Raw genomic sequence first — 23,653 nt, forward strand, 5'->3', positions numbered from 1 at the left:
TTAAAATTAGAAAGATCATATCATAAGGAACATGTGTACTAAGTTTCAAGTTGATTGGACTTCAACTTCACCAAAAACTACCTTGACCAAAAACTTTAACCTGAAGCGGGACCGACGGACAAATGACTGCACAAACCAGAAAACATAATGCCCATAAATGGGACATAAAAATGAAGGTGAATTGACCAAGTCTACGTAGACTTCTTTCTTGTCTCATCTCTTGGACCATCTCGATATTAGAAGTTTGATCAACTGTGCGAGGATCTCGCACTAAACATGAAAATTTGTTTGGTCGAACTTGCGCTATTTATGCCGTAGTTATAATGTTCTGATATGATGTTTGCTAATTTCTTTCAGGAAGCCCTAAGATTTACCATTATCTATGATTATGTCTATGTTTTGATAATATTAAGTTTACTTGTAGTGTAATGCTCAGATATTTTGCTGAAAAGACCAGATCAAGTTTGTGACTGTGGAGGATGTACCAGTAGTCATGTTTTTTTTCTTTTGTGAGACTGTAGGAACTGTCTATTTGTCTGGAAGGAAAGCTATCAATCAGTCTAATAAAAAAGAAGATGTGGTATGATTGCCAATGAGACAACTGTCTACAAGAGACCAAAATGACACAGACATTAACAACTTTAGGTCACCGTATGGCCTTCAACAATGAGCAAATCCCATACCGCATAGTCAGCTATGTTCCCATCTAGTAACTGTAGTGCATTAGTCAGAGATTTTTTGTTTTTTTAAATGATACTGTCATCGGCAAACAGTCTGAGCTTACTGGATGACATGTATTCTGGTAGGTCATTAATGTGTACCCAGAATAGTACTGGTCCCATAACTGTGCCTTGAGGGACACCTGAGGTGACTGGAGCCAGGACAACTGTTAGTGTTTTGTCATGAAGAAGGCAGAGATTAGTGTTTAGTTTCGGATACGGTAATAGTTGAATTTATGGTGCAATCTTATATTTGATCATATTTGCTGTATTTGGGAAAACTTTTAGGATTTTGTGTTCCTCAATGGTCTTTGTTTTTTTAATTTTGCCTTTCAACCTATTTTGATTCGAGCGTCACTGATGAATCTTTTGCAAACAAAACACATGTTTGGCACAATAATTTTTTTTTAATCCTGGCATCTATACTTAAGTTTATTTATGAGAGACTTTGTCAAACTTTTGAATACCCCTATTTTTTTTGACAATCAATGCATTTGAACATATAGTTGGAACCTCCCACTGTATCCTTGGTTGGGAACCCCTTTTTCTAAATTACTAGATCCGCTCCTGCACATTATCTACATATATGTTGTATAACAAAATTGGTGTGTACAACTATGTGTTAGGGACAACCAGACTTGCAAATTGTTAATAAAGGAAACAAAAACAAACAGTTAATTTGTACATTATTATTTTCTATCATGAAAACATCTTATATTTAAATGAAGATGTGACAATATTTTACATCTGAAAAAAGAGAAATGGATTAATACATGTACAATGTGATCACAGCCTGCTGTTTATATCACAAACGGATGTTCAACATCACACCATCAACTCCAATCTATTTTAAGTTTAACATTTGTTGTATGTATAATACTATTTAAAATGTCCCAAATGGAATAGAAGAATAAATACTTTTCACCTAATCTCATGCTGTTGAAATAAATAGAAGTAAAAATTTGGTGTTTTGACAAAAATAAAGTTCATTTGATCGTTAAAATTTGGTCTAGGACGTAACATAAACATATGGACTGAGAAAAAACTTCCAGGAACAGATAAACAGATATGTCTTCATGAAAATTGTCCATGACATCTAGATTAAATTACAATATCTTCAATAACACATGACAAAGTTCCAAGATAAAAATCAAACTGTCATTTACTACAATTATTGGCAGATAGTTTTAATGTTTCAAAATACTGCTCCCCAGTATAGACTGGTACTTAAGGAGCATATTGACGAATTCTGTTTCAGCAATGTTTATTTACAATAAGAAGTTCATAATGCTACTGGAAAGATGGATGGCCACATTTATCCCCCATGTAAAGATCTTAAACATGGAAAAGAAATGTCGTCATCTTCAGGAAAAGACTGCTGTATATCAACTGGCTGTTCTGTAATCCAAAGATCATGTAATTAAGTATAACTGATTACCAAACATGCCAACATAAAAATATGTGATGAAATTAGTACCAAACTCCACCATTTCAAACAAACACCCTTCTTGCTGATCTGCTATTCTTACTTACTTCTTCTCATGATGTATTGGTAGAAAAGATGCGACTTAAGACATGTCCATACGGACGTTAAAGGCTTGCGGATACTTCTGATATCCTCTACAGGACTGTATATTTTCTGGACGTGAAAATTTCTGTGGTTTCAGGGATTCAAGTAGTATCTTTAGATGTTTTACCATTAACTTACATTTAAAGACACTACAGGTTACAGATGAATAAATGGAACCATTAACAGCTAACAGTAAAAACCCTCTCCATCTAATACTTCATGGTCTTCAACGGCTCTTCAAATACAGTGCAACAGAGATGTATTACAATTGCCAGGGAACGGTCATCATTGTCATGTACAACTGCTGTCTGGTAACGGCCGGTTGGTGAAATAATACCAGTTACGGAAGCGATTTTGATGTTTATTTGCATTTTAGATCAATAAGGTGACGGAAAACTGCTGCTATCTACCGACAAATGCTATCATTACAAATAGATTAGGACTGGTTCCGGTCGCGATCATGATGTATTGCTATGTCTGGTATCGGTTAGGTGGCGGAATATTGCTGCAATCTGCTGATGGTTGCTATCGTAAGAATTTGCGTAAGACTGGTTCCGGTCGCGATTATGATGAATTGCTGTTGTCTTGTAACATTCGCGATCATGATGTATTGATGTTGTCTGGTAACGGTCAGGTGGCGGAATATTTCTGTCATCTGCTGATGGTTGCTATCATAAGAAATTGCTTAAGACTGGTAACGGTCACGATCACGATATATTGATGTTGTCTGGTAAAGGTCAGGTCGCGGATTATTTCTGTAATCTACTGATGGTTGCTATTGTAAGAAATTGCTTAAGACTGGTAACGGTCGCGATCATGATATATTACTGTTGTCTGGTAACAATTAGGTTGCGGAATATTTCTGTAATCTGCTGATGGTTGCTATCTTAATAAATTGCTAATATCTGGTAACGGCCGCGATTGTGATAAATTACTGGTCTGGTAACGATCAGGTTGTTGTAAATAACATTTATCTAATGACGGGAAACGGTAGTGATACATTACTGCTGATGGTGACGGTTGAGACGGTGGCAATTGTAATACATTGATGATATCTTCCAACGGTAACTGTTGTGTGTTCTGGGTGCCTGGCAACAGTGGCAAGTTGAATGGCTTCTTCTTATCATGGTATAACAGATTGGCACTGTTGATGCATGATTGTGTTAGGCCAAGATAGAACAACTGGTTTGTAATATATGTTGTGAAAATTGTGGCTTTTGCAGGTACTTGTAAAATAAAGATTGAAATTCAAACAAGTGGGTTGCAGGGACCTTCTCATTATGCTGTAAAAAGATGTATAAATAAAATCTTGGCTTCATTGGTCGCTTGATTGGTGGTGAATTAACCTAACACAATATTGCTGAATGATACTGTAAAATATGATGTGACTGATGGCAATACTTTGCAGTGACAACATTGACTCAATATCTTACTGGTGAAGGAATTTTATGGACATGTCTTATCGCCTTGGATGAGGTTATTTTCTAGATTGATGTTTGTTGATTCTGTGGTAAGCTAGGACTGCTGGCCATGGGCTTCTTTATGATGTTGCGCTTTTCTAAACTTTAAAACGAAGTTGATGAACCAAATACCAACCATGGAAGTTGAAAATGAACGACTACATTGAATGATGCATATTACTGGTAACTATATAAAGTCATGATTATTTCACCTGTACTAATCCAATTAAAGACTCATTGATAATAATTCTTCATAACCGTCCATATACAAATAAGTAACAAATTCTTTACACACAAGACAAACACGCACGCAAACAATTTCAACAATGTCAATGATTTTGCTGCTGAGCAGAATGAATTTACAATGTCTCTTGAACAGCACAATCATTACTTGAAAACTTCCTTTGACGGAAATATTTGCATAATTTCTTAGTAACATGCTGGCGAGACCAAGGGTGTACCTACTCTGACCTAATTCCCACAATAATGGCGGAATCCCACTCTCCCCTATAAATCCTCTGACTTTCAAACTGAGATCATTTCAAGAATTACACTGCTAGATTAGGTCCTTCAAGATGAACTAATATTAGAACTAGATTTGCAATCCAATATTGAAGAGTCCTGTGATACAACTGCCCCTTTGTCCTTGAGGAACTGTAAACAATCATCAAGGTTGGAGAACCCTAATTCAGTCTGTACAACACTGATCGACACTGTGGGACGATATCTATATACAACAGTAGTGGTAGTAGTGGTAGTGAGAAAATGAAAAAGAAAACATATATTCATTAGTTCACAAAAGAATATGATGAAGCAATACTCAATCTTTAATAGATATATCTAACAAATTAACTTCTTGAAGTTTAAAACTGTCATTCATTTGATGTGTTTGAACTTTTGATTTTGCCATTTGTTTAGGGACTTTCCGTTTTGAATTTCCTCAAAGTTCAGTATTTATGTAATTTTACTTTGTTTGAACCAAGTTCATATATTCAGAATGAAAGCTGCCAACAATGATACTTTTAATATTTCAAAATCAAGTGTTCTGTGTAAGTCTTTATGCCTTAAGCAAATGACATATAATAATGTGATGTTATTTCTATTTTGATAGAATTATCGATTATTCTTGACAATAAAATTTAAACTTCAATAAGATTTAAAAAAAAAAAAAAAAAAAAGGGAAGATTTCAGTATCACAAATTTTGAATTCTTTCATCCAAGTCAATCTCCTTTTTGTGTTAATGAAATCTTCCCATTAAAGTCAACATATGGAGAAAATGAGGTGTATATTGATGTGTATTTCTACTTACCACACTTTTGTCGTTTTTATTCATTTTAAGATGAGTGTTATAAAAATAATTTGAATGACGTATCTGTATGAAATTAATGCTTATTTATTGCAAAGGCTATTTCCATAAAGTAGTATCTAGACATTTTTTATTTGTCTTCTTTTTAAATTTTGATTTGATTTGATTTTTTGTAAACAGCAATCATAAAAATTCTTGAACATAATTTTAATGGAATAGCAAATACAGCACATATGACCAATGTTTGTGAGACAGTAACTGTTCAAACGCTCATACTGTCAAATTCAAATTGTCAAGGCTCATCAAGTTGTTGTCTTTATATCTATGAAATATCATAATTCATTTTTTGTGCAAAGCAGCAAGAATTTACAGAATTTGTACCATAAATACCAAAATTTAAAATATCGATTAATTTTCCTAATTTAATAATTTGTGCTCGTTCATGACACTTCTGTTTAAATCAATAAGCTTTGATGAGCATTGGATAAACCATTAGAACTGGGTTTTTTCTAATACTTACGATTTCCTGAAACTCAATGTGAATTAGTAAAGAAAAAAAATCTGTTAAAATTCCAATTATATTCTTTATGAAGAAAAAAAGAAATGCATACACAGGTGACGCACTATCAAAATTTTAGTAAAAGTGAGTCCAAAAATTAAAAGATGTTAAATGTCACAACCCCTTTGACAAATTCTAAGTGAATTATCATATAAGTAAATGAATAGGACAATCTCCCCCTTTTTGATAAGCTATCATTTAGATGAAGCTTTATACATCAAAATCATGTGTGTTTGAACTAGTATCAAAGTGCTTATCATTCTTTTCCCCTCTGCTTTGGACAATCACAAATCTTTTCAAATTCCCAATCAAAAAAAAAAGAAAACTTACTTTGTTCATCTGTGTCAATTTCTAAACATGAATTTTCAATAGCTGCTGTGATTAAAATGACAAAGACCTGGACAAATTAACATTCCTAGTTAATCCTTTTGAGGTATAGTATAGCTGATTAGTTGATATATCGATTAGTGAAATGTTTTCTTTATAACCTCCAGAAGTTTGCAGATATTTATTCAAAAATGTATGCCATGATGGTAACAATTTTTTGTATCTGATGAAAGCTTTGAAGAAAACAAATTCACTTTGTGTCATCAGGAATTAAGTGACCAGAGCAAAAATCTGCTCATATTTTATAATGTTTCCTATATAACTTCTCAATAAATAACTGGTTCACTAGTTCTCAAAATCATGTTCAATAATTGCAGTCTCACTACCTGTAAGATTCTTATTTTCGAATTTAATGAAAATTCTTGCAAGTAATATAATTAAAAGGCATTGCAAAATAATGTGATTTTAATTTTATCATATGTCAGAGGAAACCAGTAAAAATATTACTCAAATTTATATTTATAATTTAACCCCTCCAACCACATACTATAAAAGTTATTGATATTTTCACGTCCATAATATTATCAAGTTCAATAGAATCCCTGTTCTTGTAATAAATCAAAAGATTGTTTAGAGCCCCTTGTTAAAATCTGGATTCAAGTACTATCTGCATCTTTTCAGACTAAATGTGAGCCATACTGTGACATATTGGTACATTTCAATTAATAAACATGACTTTGAAACTTTCCCAGTTTTTAAGAAGCTATATACAAAACATTCATCATCATTCTCATCTCAGTTAGTTGACTTCATTCACTTCATATAGGGACCTCTGTCAGATCATGTTCCTCATATAGCGACCGCTGTCAGATCTTTGTCATTTTTCCACAAAATTCAAAGCTATGAACATATATTTAGAAAATGACATAAGACGAGTCTCTGGCCTCATTTACAAAATTATCATTGCTGGTTAAATAATTTTCCCTCAAGAGATATCAAAATAGGAACATAAAACATATAACATATCTTCCCATTCAAACAAAGCTATTAATTAATATTCAGCAATTGATACAGGATGCTACTTAAAAATGCAAATCATTCCATTGTTTTGATTTCAACATTGAAAAAATATCTGGTCATTTATTGTAAATGTAATTACAGCCAATAGCATTGAAAGTGTAGGTAAAGGTAATATCTTTGGTTAGCTTGCTTGCTAGCTGAACCGTCATTTTTAGGTAAGATATACTACCCTCCTTTTGAAGTAGCCTAGTCCTACAGACAAGTAGATTGGATATCTGTCGGACTAGTCTTCTCTTAAAGTAAGAAAGGTAGTATACCTTACTTAATCATGACTACTTCACGGTTCAGCTAACAAGGAAGCTAACCAAATATATAACCTTTTCTTACACACTCAATGCGTTCTGCTGTAAACAGAATAGATCCCCAAAACATGCAAACATAAAAGTAAATAAGAATATGTGACAATAGTGTATACTTTACGTACGATTTTACTATGGTTTTCAGGGCTGTAAATCTTACTCTATCTGTAAACCAATCCAATAAGTAACCTGACATTTTGGGTGCTTTGCTATAAAGTTTAAAGAATCTATGATAACTAGATAAAGCCAACGCAGACCTGACTGCTAAGGCGTGGAGGACACATTCGTCCTCTCTACACTCGGGTGTTAGACTAGCTAACACTGTTGTCATGTCTGAACATAATGTTAAGGAAATAAAGGCTTGTTTTCTATACTGACAATAGTGGATTCATTTTTTTTCATGGGTACCAATTTCCTGGGGTGAGAAAAACTTGCATATTCATGGATATTTAAAAAAAAAAGTGGCAAAGAGTGCATACATTCCTTCAGAAAATTTGTTATTCGTTGAACTTTAAAATTTGTGGTTCCTGTCCCCATGAAATCCATGAAACATGTATCCTACAAATATTAATAAATTCTTCCTTCATGCATCAAAATTCACTAGCCTACAGTGATGTCAAATCATCATTCAGCTATTATTAAGGACTTTTTCCAAAAAATTATCCTGGAGTCTTTAAGGACACTTTTCTCTTGACCCAACTATCAAAATATCTGTTAAAATTTAAATTACATTTCAAATTTTAAGAAAATCCCATATTTTTCTGTGGTTGGTGGGGATTTAAAACAATTGCAGTCCCTGGGTGGACAAATTATTTTCTGGAACAGCCATAAGAATGGTTTTTCAAACTGCTTCTTGTCTGATTCAAATCATACATTTAACTCCAGTTTAAAAACTTCCATTATTTTTCTATTTGTTTAAATCATACTCTTTTTTTTCTATAGTAAATATGTTTTGATGATAAAAGGATACCAAGCGTATTAGAAGTAAACAAATAATATAATATTCTGTAAGCTGTAAACTCTAATCTGTTGCCTTTGGAGACATCATCATGGTATAATAACTTCAACTGTGTCTGACATTGGTTAAACTCTTCATGGTCTCCCTAAAACAGAGAACATTGATGTTTCAGTATTATTAACTTCTTCATAATACTCATTTCGTACTTTTTTAGTGGTGTATTAAAATTATCTCTTCGTTTTGTCTCATTTTTTTCTTATGCCTTGCTTCAGATACTTTTTTTTCAAATCCAGCAAAGAGAATATGTGAATGAAATTCAACGACAATTGATAAAACATGCATTATTATTCAGTTCTCTTGGCTCTTAGTATTTGTTCACTTAAGTCTTAATAGTGTCTTGGACCAACATCATTCTATTTTAACACTCTCCAACTCTAAAAATTTGTTTGCTTAATAACATCCAGTGGCAAATATCACATGCATGTTCAGGATTTGATTACCCTTATAGAGCACCTGCAATCACCTCCTAATTTTTGGTGGGGTTTTGTAGATTGTTTTTTTTGTATTTTTCTTCTTTTTCAACTTACAACAAATTTGTATGTCCCTTTGGTATCTTTTGCCTCTCTTTTTCAGAATGATAAAAACCGGAAAAAAAAAAAGATAAAATTCAGCTGCATTTTTCAAGTGTCAAATTACCTTTTCCATTGCTATTCTAGCATGTGTTTCATAGACCATCACAGTCGTCTCGTTTCTGATTCCTTGAACCTAAAAGATATAAAATATATTTTACTAAGTAAAGTCAAAATGATCTCTTTCTCAAAATACAGCTCAATATCAGAGTGTTCAAACATACACAAATGAATTAATTCATATTTATAACAAGAAGCCTACAACATTGAAAACAACCTTTACTTCTTTTGGCTATACTAATATGCACATGGACTGAATACAAACATTTTCTTCATTTTAAAGCTGGTCGCCATTTTTTCGAGCTTCACCTGCCTTATTCAAAACAATTTGAAAACAAAATTGAAATCATTTTCGTAAATAACAGAAGAACGTGATGTCACTGGCAACTATATTGCTATTCAAATAATTGGTAATCAATTTTAATAAACACTGAAATCTGAATGTACAAAAACTAAGGGAAGTAACTCACAGTTAAATCCTGTCGGATTGATTTTAGCTGTTCACATGCATAGTGGTAATCATGTTTCTCCTTCCAATCTTCCTGCACCATCTTTAAGGCCTTCTTTAAAATATGGACTGGTCTTACCTGATCTGATGTAGGAGCCTGAAAATAAAAAAAAAAATACATGTTAGTGAATTTCTTATAAGCTTCAGATTTTTAAATATTTTGTCCACAAGCATTAATAAGGACATTTTTTCCAAATGCCCATTCATGAATGAATTTTTTAAAGTTTTTTTTAATGTGTTTTTAAATACTTTTGAAAAATTTCACTAGTTGCTAACACCTCATCCTACAAAATGCATTTTACAATAAAATTGAGAATGGAAATGGGAAATAACCAATTATTCTCAAATTCCAACCTTAGTCTTAATTGCTTATTTTCATTAAAACAAAAAATTGGATGAAAAGTTATTTTGGGCAAATATGGAAAACATGAATATTTGAATCAATTTGTTCTTATGGCTTTTCTAGAATTAATTGTATTAAATGAAATATCCAATTTAAAATGTATGCATGGTGGGGTCAAATAAAAAGTGCCTTCCTTCCCCCCAGACATTTATTTTTGGAACCGCCCTTAAGATATGTAAATCATTTGTATTTCATTGTATTTGAATATAAACATGTACACTTACACTTGTTAAGCGTAAGTATCTTTTCTCTAGATCTTGACAAGTTCCTACAATATTAAAGTTGTGAATATCTTCTACGTCATCATCTGATGAGTTCTGAAAAATAAAGCAAATAGTTCTGAAATATTCACATAAACAGAAAGATAAGATCAATAAAAACCGGTTAGTATTTCTTTAAATAAAAAATTCTGATATATAACTTCTTATGACATGAATCAATTTGTAAGTAAAACCTACTTAAACAATTATTCAGACCACTCTGGTTCAAACACCCATGACAATTTTACATAATAACTTTGAAACTTTCTAAGGATAATTATGAAAGACACAAAAGATGGCAACAGCCAACAATTTACCCTTTTCTATTTGCCTTCCATGGTAAAATATATATCAGATGTCTTATAATAGGTTTATGTTTCATCATGTTCATCATTGACTAGCTGAATAACAGACATACATTCCTATTGTTTATCTATAGATAAAATCTTCCTAGGAGTCAAAGACTTCAAAGCTTGCTTTGGGCTGCTTCAATTTTAAAAAGATTAAGAATGCGAGGCACTCAAATTAACTAATTGAGGATGGTTGCATTTTCTCTAGAAAACTAGCAAAAATTATCAGTATATGTAGAAAATTTATATTATGGGTGACTTAGGGGCATGATTGGTTATTTTCTTTCTTCGTGATCATCAAACTTTTGCTATCTTGATTCGTTTTTCCTTGGATTTTTGTTTTCTATTATATTTTCGTGATCCGTGATCATGGAAATTAGTTTTTCGTTAATTGTGATTGACAAAAATATCTCAACTTGTGAATCTTGATGAGACCCTCCCCCATCATTAGGCCCCTCGTGACTGAGGTCCAAAAGATGCTTCCAATCAGCAGTAACTACATCTATGTCTTGTCGACTATAAACTTACTGTATAATTGTTTATAGACAGTGTTAAATGCTGTCTGGCTTTCTTGTTACTCTGTAAATGACTACTAAATCTGGCAGCCCTTTTATTTAATCTGGCTTCTTTTTCTGGGTCATCTTCCTCTTCAAAGAATATTTGGCTAAAATAAAAATAATACATTTTAAAATTGCCATAAAAGTTACATCAATTTTTCATCCTGTTTTAGTTTACTTATAACAAGTTCCATCTTCTATATTTATCATAAAAATTCTATTTTGAAGGCTCCTTAACTGACCAATGCTTAATCAGTAATGTAATAAAAGAACCATTTACAAACCAGCTCACTTCAATTTATCTTATGGTTGTTTCAAGATGCAAGATATTTTACCCTTTAAATAAACCTTGCATTCTATAATCCACTTTAAATGCAGAAAACATTGTTAAAATCAATCTCAATCTTAAAAAGAAAAGTGTCTTAACATTCACAAGTCTCTTTTTTCTGAACTGATGAATGTTTCATATGAACAAGAGTTCAAGGTGAACACTTTATTTTGTTAAAGTGATTCTTGCCCTCTAGCATATTTTCTTCATAGTTCACTGAATGTAATCTTTAGTACTTTCTGATTGATATTAAACACAAGACATTGTCATTTGTCATATCTATTAGAGTACCATTCCATAGATTTGATTTCATGGACCCCGAGGAACATTAATCCTAAAATTTTATATCACTACCTGGATATTAGTTAATAGTATTTATAAAGTTGGCCATAAAGTATATTCCATAAAAATATATAGGGGACCTAGGGGTTGGGTACAGTTTGTTTGAAAGATTTTCCCCAATTAAACACCACCCAGATTTTAAGAAAAAAGTACACCACCTTCATTTTACCTTTAATAAAATGCTTAGCAGAGTGCTGCCTTAGACGTAGAATCATGTAGAGTTGGGGCAAATTTTGACACAAATGCCTAAAATAAAATATTGTTTGTTTCCCCAATCCAGACGACCCTGCAAAAATGGTGCTACTCATAAAATTTTATTGTCAAAACTAAGTCAAATATTATTTTATTCATTTTGGATTTTCAGGTTTGCAGGATGGTCCGATAATGTTCAAGCTTTTTGGAAAAATGAAATTAGTTCCCTACCTACCTACTCACACCTGGCTCTGCAGAGTCGAGATTGGGAACAAACTATATATTAATTTAGGCCCAATATTCAAGCTTGATACTATCTGAATTTGGATTATGATCAAATTTTTGACATAATATAGGTTTCTGACACAAATTTAATGTGGTCAAAGATCTTTAAAATCTGTTGCAAAATAATGTGCAATTTAAAATTTCTTCTTGAAACTTTAAACTAGAGGCTCTAAAGAGCCTGTGTCGCTCACCTTGGTCTATGTGCATATTAAACAAAGGACACAAATGGATTCATGACAAAATTGTATTTTGGTGATGGTGATGTGTTTGAAGTTCTTACTTTACTGAACGATTTTGCTTCTTACAATTATATCTATCATGAACTTTGCCCATTAGTAACAGAGAACTATATTTGGTAAAAATTTACATAAATTTACCAAATTAATGAAAATTGTTAAAAATTGACTATAAAGGGCAATAACTCCTTAAGGGGTCAATTGACCATTTAGGTCATGTTGACTTATTTGTAGATCTTACTTTGCTGAACATTATTGCTGTTTACAGTTTATCTCTAACTATAATAATATTCAAGATAATAACCAAAAACAGCAAAATTTCTTCAAAATTACCAATTCAGGGGCAGCAACCCAACAACCGATTGACCGATTCATCTGAAAATTTCAGGGAAGATAGTTCTTGACCTGATAAACATTTTTATCCCCTGTCAGATTTCCTCAAAATGCTTTGGTTTTTGAGTTATAAGCCAAAAACTGCATTTTACCCCTATGTTCTAGTTTTAGCGGTGGCGGCCATCTTGGTTGGTTGACCAGGTCACGCCACACATTTTTTAAACTAGATACCCCAAAGATGATTGTGGCCAAGTTTGGATTAATTTGGCCAAGTAGTTTCAGAGGAGAAGATTTTTGTAAAAGATTACTTTAATTTACGAAAAATGGTTAAAAATTGACTATAAAGGGCAATAACTCCTAAACGGGTCAACTGACCATTTTGGTCATGTTGACTTATTTGTAGATCTTACTTTGCTGAACATTATTGCTGTTTACAGTTTATCTCTATCTATAATAATATTCAAGATAAAAACCAAAAACAGCAAAATTTCCTCAAAATTACCAATTCAGGGGCAGCAACCCAACAACCGATTGACCGATTCATCTGAAAATTTTAGGGCAGATAGATCTTGACCTGATAAACATTTTTATCCCATGTCAGATTTCCTCAAAATGCTTTGGTTTTTGAGTTATAAGCCAAAAACTGCATTTTACCCCTTTGTTCTATTTTTAGCCGTGGCGGCCATCTTGGTTGGTTGACCAGGTCACGCCACACATTTTTTAAACTAGATACCCCAAAGATGATTGTGGCCAAGTTTGGATTAATTTGGCCAAGTAGTTTCAGAGGAGAAGATTTTTGTAAAAGATTACTTTAATTAACGAAAAATGGTTAAAAATTGACTATAAAGGGCAATAACTCCTAAACGGGTCAACTGACCATTTTGGTCATGTTGACTTATTTGTAGATCTTACTTTGCTGAACATTATTGCTGTTTACAGTTTATCTCTAACTATAATAATATTCAAGATAATAACCAAAAACAGCAAAATTTCTTCAAAATTACCAATTCAGGGGCAGCAACCCAACAACCGATTGACCGATTCATCTGAAAATTTCAGGGCAGATAGATCTTGACCTGATAAACATTTTTACCCCATGTCAGATTTGCTCTAAATGCTTTGGTTTTTGAGTTATAAGCCAAAAACTGCATTTTACCCCTATGTTCTATTTTTAGCCGTGGCGGCCATCTTGGTTGGTTGACCGGGTCACGCCACACATTTTTTAAACTAGATACCCCAATGATGATTGTGGCCAAGTTTGGTTTGATTTGGCCCAGTAGTTTCAGAGGAGAAGATTTTTGTAAAAGTTAACGACGACGGACGACGACGGACGACGGACGCCAAGTGATGAGAAAAGCTCACTTGGCCCTTCGGGCCAGGTGAGCTAAAAACAAGAATGTGTCCATAGTACATGGATGCCCCACTCGCATAATCATTTTCTATGTTCAGTGGACCGTGAAATTGGGATCAAAAGTCTAATTTGGCAATTAAATTAGAAAGATCATATCATAGGGAACATGTGTACTAAGTTTGAAGTTGATTGGACTTCAACTTCATCAAAAACTACCTTGACCAAAAACTTTAACCTGAAACTTACACTATCATTTTCTATGTTCAGTGGACCGTGAAATTGGGGTCAAAAGTCTAATTTGGCAATTAAATTAGAAAGATCATATCATAGGGAACATGTGTACTAAGTTTGAAGTTGATTGGACTTAAACTTCATCAAAAACTACCTTGACCAAAAACTTTAACCTGAAAGAACGAACGAACGGACGGAAGGACGGACGGACGCACAGACCAGAAAACATAATGCCCAGGGTTTCCCCTGGGTCAATTATTTTTTTCGCCACCTCTTTCGCCAAAACAATATATTTTTCGCCACTTCATTATTTTTTTCGCCAAGTAACATAAATATATTTTTCCTGTTGTGCCCTTTTGTACTAAGAAGTAATTTTTACAACAAAACAAAAGCTTTTATCACATGAAATTGATCCCTAGGCTCATTGCATGTGCAGTCATTACATTGAAGGGTTACTCTCATTCGAGGGGTTGTTCCCAGACTTTTGGATAGATTTTTTCATTACGACAGTTTTCTTTTCTTGACCATCGTAAATGAAAAAGTTGAGACGTACAACTATGCTTGAAACACGTGCATGTGTCACTCAAACGACTTTATTAAAGTCAAAGGATAAAAGAATTAAAGTTTTAAATCGGAGATTTTTCTTGCTTTTGAACAATTTTCGTCACAACAACAGCTTTCTTTTCAAAACTATCTTTAAAGGGATAAATGTCAAAAGTTTGCTTCAACACGTGCGTCGCAAAGATGTAAATAAATTCTGTATGTGACATTTATAGCGGAAGCCATTTGACCATATCATTTTGTGAAACAATTCAATCAACACCTTTATTAATTAGTCCTTTGTTGTCGATAGCTATAAAATGCAATCAGCTGATTATTGATTTTCTGTCTAAATCTTAATGAGGTCAAGGTGAATTCCGAGTATTGTCTGATCGGGTAAAGTCCGAGAAACTCGAAAAATAGTAAATAAACAAGATGGAGGAAAATAAATCGGTTTATATATTTCTTTCGCCAAATTCTTTCGCAAATGACGAATTTTTATCGCCACAATTATTATTTTTTCGCAAATTGCGAAAATGGCGACCGCCAGCGGAAACCCTGATAATGCCCCTCTACTATCGTAGGTGGGGCATAAAAATTTAAATTGGAAAATTGGGGCAATTACCCCCAAACTCAATCCAAGTCTTCTCCTTCTTGGTGGTGCTGATATATTGTAAATCTAAATTATTTTAACAAATTAAGAATCTTATATACTACAAATAAATAAAACTCACCAACAAGATTACATTGTCAATTACAGTTCATATAATACAAGCTTTAAAGATCTTTAAACAGGCTAGAACACTATCCTTTTCTATGTTTAGTGGACTGTGAAAATTGGGGAAATCTCTAATTTGGTATTAAAATTAGAAAGATCATATCATAAGGAAAATGTGTACTAAGTTTCAAGTTGATTGGACTTCAACTTTATCAATAACTACATCCACCAAAAACTTTAACCTGAAGCAGGACAGACTGACGAAAGTTCAGACCAGAAAACATAGTGCCCATAAATGGGGTAGAAAGAGAATAAATAATCTTACTTCTTTCCTTTTCTTTTGAGTTGTTTTCCTACTCCCGTTTCAGTTGTAGATTTTTTGTTTGTATTTCCTCTTCCTCTACCTGGTGTATCTCGTCCACCCCTACCTCGTCTGTTTCCACGACCACCTCTTGTGAATCGATTTTCTTTACTGGGTGTTGATTTGCTCTCTAATCTCTTTGAGATGGATGAACTTTCACTGCAGACAAAAAAAATGTTTATCATTTAATTAGATGTAACAGGGTTAAGAATAACCTTTTTCCTTTTTCTTTTTATCTAATGTAAACATAGGATATAACATGTATAATTTGATGTCTAATGGTTGGTTGCAACCATTTATTTTTTGATTTACCCTATTTTTTGTGCCTAATCTTTTATGTTGGTTTTTAATTTGAAAATTCACATTTCAGTCAAAACATGACCTTAGAAAATGATCAATTATTAATAAAATCTTTTTACCAGCTAAAAACTCAAACACAGTATTTTTTTATTTAATAAATCTTTTAGAAACTAGAAATTGAAATCACTACAAATGTTGCAGAAAGGAAATTATAATCTTTTAATAATGATTTTGTTTTATTTTGAGTCTCACCTGCTGTCACGTCTTCTCCTCCTATTTACACGTCTGTCATCTTTTCGTCGTGGAGACTTTGATCTGGATCGTGACCTAGACCTTGATCTTGAACTTGGATAACTATATTTAGAATAACTAGAGCGTGAACTAGAACTGTCACTTGAATATGATCTTGACCTATATGTTGGAACTCTGTCTTTTGAATATAAACTTTTAGCATTCGCCTGGAAGTTACTTGATTTTCTAACCCCCCTCCCTCTACCCCTTTTATTTTCCCATGGACTTCCCCTCCTATTTTCCCCCCATGACCCTCTCTTTTGATACATGTCACTGTACTTAGGAGGTGATGATGATGAGTCTTTTTTACCTCTGAAATGAAAAAAAAAGTTACTTCTTTATTATTCATCATTTTCAGAAAATTAAGTTTATACATTCTGTATTTTTTTAACAAATCATGCCATCTACACTATGTTTTGTCCATTATCTGATTATTGTTTGTGTATACATGTGTAATGCTTTAGTGACCTAAGTGATTCTGACTTATTGGAATATTTTTTTACAATTCCCATTTCAATTTTTTTACTATCATATTTAACTTAATTCTTTGTTTTCTGATAACTTTTATACATACATATATACTTATTGCCATGACATTGGAATAGCTTATGTTCGTATTTAGAGTATTACTATATTGGATCCCGATGGTTCAATTTTTTCCGTCCTCATTCTGTTTACTTAATTTAGAATTTGAACATTTTCCTGTGGATTTTTTTTAAAGTACTGAGACTTACAAAGGAAGTGGTTCTCGACTCCAGTCTGTGGACCAAGCTTTACCAGTACTGAAGACATCAGTTAATAATTCCTTGAGAACGGTCTCCATCTTATCTTTCTCCTCAGTATCTGCTACACTGGAGAAGGCTCTCTGAACATAATCCCTGTAAAACATTAAATATAATGAGTGCATAGTTCTACAGTCAAATCAACTCAATTAGGCCTTTTCTCGTTATTTCAGTTTTCTGGTCCAAACATATTGAATGAACGAATAAGTTTTTTTTGTAATGGAATGGCTGATCATGGAATGTTGATTTAGCTAAGGAGATTTGTTTAAAGAAAATGGCTGATTTTAAACTCCTGGACACATTTTTGTGAAAACTCTAGAAATTTATTGTTTTGCACAGTAAGGCAGGAAAACTTTTTTAGTTTTATCAAGATAATGTTCATAGAAGAAAACTTTTTCAATTCCTGAAATTTTCCATCTGTACTTTTGACAAAAGAAATTAGAGTAAAATAAAAAATTAAAATTTACATAATATATTTACCTTAAACTTGGTGGCCATTCTCCTTGTGCTGCTACAGTGGCTTTATCATTGTCTATTGGCAGTTTAGATCTGCAAATTAAAACATTTTAATTATTCTTTCATTCATGCATTGTAAAATACAAAGTACATCATCTCAACAGTCAAGGGTATAACTTATAGAGAAAAATAAGTCTCATTTAAGAGCCTTGTCTTATTGATTTACCATTGTTGATCAAAAATGTAGTAATTGGATTAGAAACAATAATCAAGGTTCCATGTATGTATTAAGTTACTGTCCAAAGTTTCAAGAAATCCCAAGAGGATTTCCGAAAATCTGACAAGAATTTCAAAACATGACAAGCGAAATTAAGAAAGAAAAGGTAAACAACTTATGAAAGTATCTGCAATAACACATGTATGTTATTTTTCTTTAATAACTTGTGTTAGTAACACCCTTGGCTGCTCAATGAAAAATCAGAATAAAATTGACAACACAGTGCTATACATGTAAGTCAATCAATTTTGGCCAATAGAACTCTGTGAGAAAATGTCAATTGTAGTTCTGAAATCATACTGTTTAAATGATCAGATTTCAGGAACTAAATTCAGTTAAATGGTTTTTTTTTACTGTATGGAATCAGATAGTCAATTTCAGGTGATGTTATAATTTTAAGGTACAAAAGCAATCCTCCAATTCTGACTCCAATTCTGACTAAGTCCACATCTTGTTACAAACTTAAATCTCAGATTGTTTGACTTTACAATAAGCATGCAGCTGGAAGTTGCATATAAAATGATAAAGTGATCTAAATCATTTTCAACATAGAGAATTGGAACTTTAACCTAATTAATCTAAGACAGCAATTTAGATATAGCTGAATATAGAACTATAAACATGCTACTATGAATACAAATATTTTCATATCCAAACACTTGTTACATGTGATAATATATAAATGAACAATACCTAGAATCAAACACATCATCAGCCTCATCTCTTCTGGAACTAGCCTCTCCAGAGTCATGACGATATGAGCTAGGTCCTCCCATTCCTCCTCTTGATTGGGACCGGTCATTTTGTTGCTGTGCAGGGGACTTGCCTCGCTTATTTTGCCAATCAAAGTTTGGTCTTGGTCCCCTTGGAGAGGGAAATCTTTGGTTCATATTTTGGGCTCCTCCTCTTCCTCTGTTTTTCTTTGGTAAACTAAATCGTATACCACCTGGTCCTAGAGGTTCTGTAATTTTAATTATAAGATTGAAAACAAAAGTTCTTCAATTTTACATTACCCACATAGTGTGGGAAAATATTCTGTCCTATTGCTACAAGATTTCTTGCATGTTCCCCATAATCAAAATTATATAATAATATTTACCTGTCAAATTTGAAGGATAATGAATCTGACAAGGTTTGAAAAAGAAGGCCCTTTCCCAGTCATGATCACTTCTTAAGTTAATAGATGAACTGAACTAAACTATTACCCACAACATGTTACCTGTATCATGTGTATTAATTATTTGAGTGTCCTTATGTTTAGCAGATTTTATTTTTCATCAATGAGATGTGCATTTATCTAATAAAGAATGTGTCATCATTTTTCAACAAGATTCTAAACCTTTAATACTTGTAACTGTTGTCACCTTTATTGTTATGTGAAATTTTAAGAAAAGTTATTGATAAAATAGTATATGTATTTTTCTCATAGCATTTAGACTTTACTACAATCAAGAAATAATGCTGATACAAAAATTTGATAATAAACATACGTCTTGGTCTATTTTGGAAGCGTGGTCCTTGCATGTGTTGTCCCCTAGGGTTGTTATTTTGTTGATGATTATTTTGAACATCACCTGGTCTCTGGTTAGGAGTATATTCACCAAAGGATTCTTCATTAGGACCATTTTTGACAGGAATTTCATTTTCTTCTGGTGGCGGGGGTGGTGGCTGACCGAAGTTTGTAAACTGAAACAAACAAACATTTGTTAATGTAAATAGAGCATTAATAAATATAACTGAAACAAACAAACATGAGTTTAATAAGGTTCTACAAAATATAATATTCTTATTTTATTTTAAAGAGAAAATATTGACATAGAAAAATATTTGTGATTGCTTTAATCATTTCACAACCACTGTCAGAAAAAAAACTTATGTCTTAGATCCATGTATTTTTTATTATTAGTTGTTATTGGCTTTGAAATAGATGTCAGTAACTGAAAGTACTCTCAGATCTGTACTTAGCTTCTTTTGTTGTTGGGATGTACAAGTACCTTGTCAGGTTAACATATTTTTGTTATATGTTTTTCTATTTGTATCCATCTGATGAGTTAAGCCGTTTACTACTGATTTTTTAAGTTCTTATGTTGTACTGATACACCAATGTCTCAGGTTAGGGGATGGTTGGGATCCTGCTAACAAATTTAACTGTGCCAAATTCTGTATGCTGCATGCATGTATATGGATGGGCCTGTCCCAAGTCAGGAGCCCGTAATTCAGTGGTTCTTGTTAGTTGCTGTGTTTTTTTGTTTTTGCTCATTTTTTGTACATTTATTAGGCAATTAAGTTTTCTCATTTGAAATGTTTTACATTTGTGAACTCGGAGCCTTTTATAGTTGTCTATGTGGTATGGTCTTTGCTCATGGTTGAAGGTTGATGGTGACATATAGCTGATAATTTCTGTCTTTGGACTTTTGTGAATAGTTGAAGATAATAGTTTATCTCATTAGCTATACATCTTTTTTCATTTTATTAATCTAAAACTTACTGAAGGTCCATTCATTCTAGCAGGACCACTCATTCCCATTGGTCCTGGTGGTCCTCCCATCCCCATTGGTCTTGGCGGTCCACCCATTCCCATGTTTTGGTTTGGTGGCATATACCTGAAACAAATTTTATAATCACAGTATAATTCTATATTATAACACATATATATAGAACAAAAATGTCCAGCGCCACTTTGATTTGAAATGATTTTAATGAAAGGGCTTTTTAGTTTATTAGACAAAAGCATAGCAAATGTAATAACAACACTTTGCTTGGTGTTTCTATTTACGAAATTAAAAAAAGTTTTGCCAGGTTTAATTGAATAAAATTGTTTTCCCCTCAAATATCTTCATTTTAACAACATAGGGATTGCTCTTAAATATTTTTCATTAAAGTCACAGTCATTGACAGTCGAGTTTTAACAGGTTGGGCACTAAGGAGGTCAATCCTTCTTTGTCCACATGTGTATTATTTTAGTGTGATACTTACTGTGTATAATACATATATTGTTGATAGTACATATCAGCTGGCGATGGTTGCTGTTGTTGTTGCTGTTGTTGTTGAACTTGATTCTGATTGTTTTGCACTGGTTTTGTTGGACTTTTGGTTATTGACTGTACTTTTTCCAATGCTTGTCTTGCTTTTTCCCATTCTGGATTCATAAAGTTAGGTGCAGCTTGACCCCTGAAAATAAAATAAGCAGATGACATTTGAACCTACTTAGCTTAATAATATCTACTCTCATTACAGGTCCCTGTTCCTTTTTACACTGTATCTACCACCAGAAGCAACTAAAAAGTTGAATGAACATAAGCCACATGAATAAGATTTGTGAGTGAACTTGATTGTAAAAATGGAAACATTACCATCCAAATTTTGCATGAAATTTGCTGTTGTATTTAAATCTCCTTTTCTTGCTTCAGACAAAAAGAGACCTGTTACTTGTTTTGGACATTGCAGAAAAGATTTTAGATTATTATATGCACATTAAAACTAATCACGAAAGTTTTGAAAAGATCAGCGATTGTTTTTTTCTATTGACAGTAATGTAAAATCTTTTAAAAGAACTGAACAGGTTAAAATATTGGAATGCGGGATATACTATAATTCTGCACAGAAAAGGAGTAGGTTCAGTAAGACCCCCTTTTGGCCCCAAAATTAAGCAGTTTTGAAAAATTTTGAAAATGTAATCTTTTAGCTATTTTTTGGAAAGTAGAATGCTTCTGCTACATAAATATGTGCTGTTTTTGACAATACAATGCACAATTATCGTGTACTTGCATCATAAAGTCATGCTTAATTACTGAAATCTTCACAATTATAGCATTTTAGTTAAATTTTAGACAGTTTCCGTCTTAAATGAAAGTGGCCGCATTCGTGTTCATTCATAATATTGAAATGTAAGTTGTATTTGATGATAATACATAACATATATAAAGGTTGAGGATGAACACGGATGCGGCCACTTTCATTTTTGATGCAAACCATCTGAAAAGTGACGTTTTTTGGCATATTTGATAGATTTTTCATATTTAAGCTTCAATCGGAGCGTTTTTAATGACTGAATCAGTTAAAATCTTTTACTTAAACTAATCGAATCAATTGAAATAGACCCTTAAGTGTTTAAAAAGTATCCAAAATATCTCGTTAGATGAAACTGAAATTTGGGGCCAAAATCGGCCCTTACCGGACCTACTCCTTTCTAAAATTCTTACTTTTGTGCAGGAGGCCCCTTAGGCGTTTTATTATATCAAAATATTAATATGAGGCAGGCATAACCTGTGAATGGGGACGAAGTCTGTATGTATTATTTTTTTAATTCAATCACGTTGAAAACGTTCCGGATTTTGATTCTGTTGTTAGGGAATTAGCTGTGACGTTCTTTCAGTTATGACGTCATATTTGATGTAAACAAAAGAAACGCTTTCATCAGGTAACGTTTTTTCATATCAAACATTTATTAAAATTGAATTTGTATTGAGATCCAATCTTATATTTTACTAGACTGATAAATATAAATTTTTTCAAAGTCTCATGCATACAAGTCGGATATCTGCGCAAAAGCGGAGAAAACCGGAACAGGAAGTAGATCTGAAAAAAAAGTTAACGATTTTGAGTTCATAAGTAGAATGAAAACTTCGGGAAATTTTCTAGATTTTTTTTTTTTATTGATTTTTCTACCGTAATTGGGGACTTCGTCCCCATATAAAGTAAATAATGTTGTGGTAGATTAAATAATGACTCATATACAATGTAATGGTCAGATCCACTACCAATATATTTTTTTAATTAATTATCTAATTGAATTACTATGTGAAAAATTGGTGTTGAAGTGATTGACAAAGGTGTGTGTCCCATAATAAACCAATCAATTTGTAAATAATTTTATCATATATGTCTTTTTAAATTGTTTTCAAAGAAAACATGTAAAACAAAACAGAGGGAACAATGAAAAGAAAACAAATTTGTAGTATAATTTTTATGGACAATTTTCGAGAAATTGAAATTCAATAATCATATTACGTTTTGCATAGACCAAGGCCGAAATAATTATTATTTCGGCCTTGGTCTATGCAAAACGTATTTGCATCATGATTCATATGATCTCATATGCATGGCCGAAACGTCGTGTTACCGTACATAAATATTTAAATCACTTTTAAATTGATTACAAATCTGTATTATGTAAAATTATAAGATAAATTATGCCAATAAGAAATAATATTCAAATGTATACACAGTTTTTTTTTTCTTTTGAATGTTATGCATACTCGTATCTTTTGATGGAAATAAAAAGATATTTACAAAGAAATGACTTTTCAGTGGCCATTTTGATTTTCACTATCTCATCGATCATCATGATCACTTTATATTCCTTTACCCATACATTTATACATCTGTTTGTACATGAAATTAACTTTACCATGCTTGAGGTTGACTGTTATTTGTAAATGTTGCCATTAAGGCTGTGGTAACAAGCTGGAAATCTTAACTTTCTTGCACGATTATAAATGTCGTCAATCTCCCTCTTTCTATGGCAATATACCGGATACGTACGAGTGTCGGCGGAAGAATATTCGTGGTTTTTCGTAAGTTT

The 23,653-nt window shown here is 32.6% G+C and overlaps 1 protein-coding gene across 2 annotated transcripts; it reads right to left on the bottom strand.

Moving 5' to 3' along the window:
* Positions 1 to 1,393: 1,393 nt before the first annotated feature.
* Positions 1,394 to 23,623, bottom strand: LOC139488855 (leukocyte receptor cluster member 8 homolog). Of its 2 annotated transcripts, none has more exons than XM_071274805.1 (16): positions 23,480 to 23,623; positions 21,046 to 21,240; positions 20,558 to 20,672; positions 19,560 to 19,755; positions 18,763 to 19,030; positions 17,817 to 17,885; positions 17,289 to 17,432; positions 16,516 to 16,866; positions 15,928 to 16,122; positions 11,018 to 11,153; positions 10,104 to 10,196; positions 9,439 to 9,573; positions 8,976 to 9,044; positions 8,292 to 8,424; positions 7,447 to 7,654; positions 1,394 to 4,476 (listed from the first exon to the last, which is right to left on the bottom strand). In XM_071274805.1, exons 1-16 carry the CDS (start codon positions 23,515 to 23,517, stop codon positions 4,320 to 4,322), a joined length of 2,502 nt encoding a protein of 833 aa, XP_071130906.1. In that variant the 5' UTR covers positions 23,518 to 23,623; the 3' UTR covers positions 1,394 to 4,319. The 2 variants fall into 2 exon arrangements, with proteins under 2 accessions (XP_071130906.1, XP_071130905.1); XM_071274804.1 differs by lacking the exon at positions 1,394 to 4,476 and adding an exon at positions 4,915 to 7,137 and having other exon boundaries at positions 7,350 to 7,654.
* Positions 23,624 to 23,653: the final 30 nt, after the last annotated feature.

Source organism: Mytilus edulis, chromosome 9 (genome assembly GCF_963676685.1).
Source record: "Mytilus edulis chromosome 9, xbMytEdul2.2, whole genome shotgun sequence".
Lineage (NCBI taxonomy): Eukaryota > Metazoa > Mollusca > Bivalvia > Mytilida > Mytilidae > Mytilus > Mytilus edulis.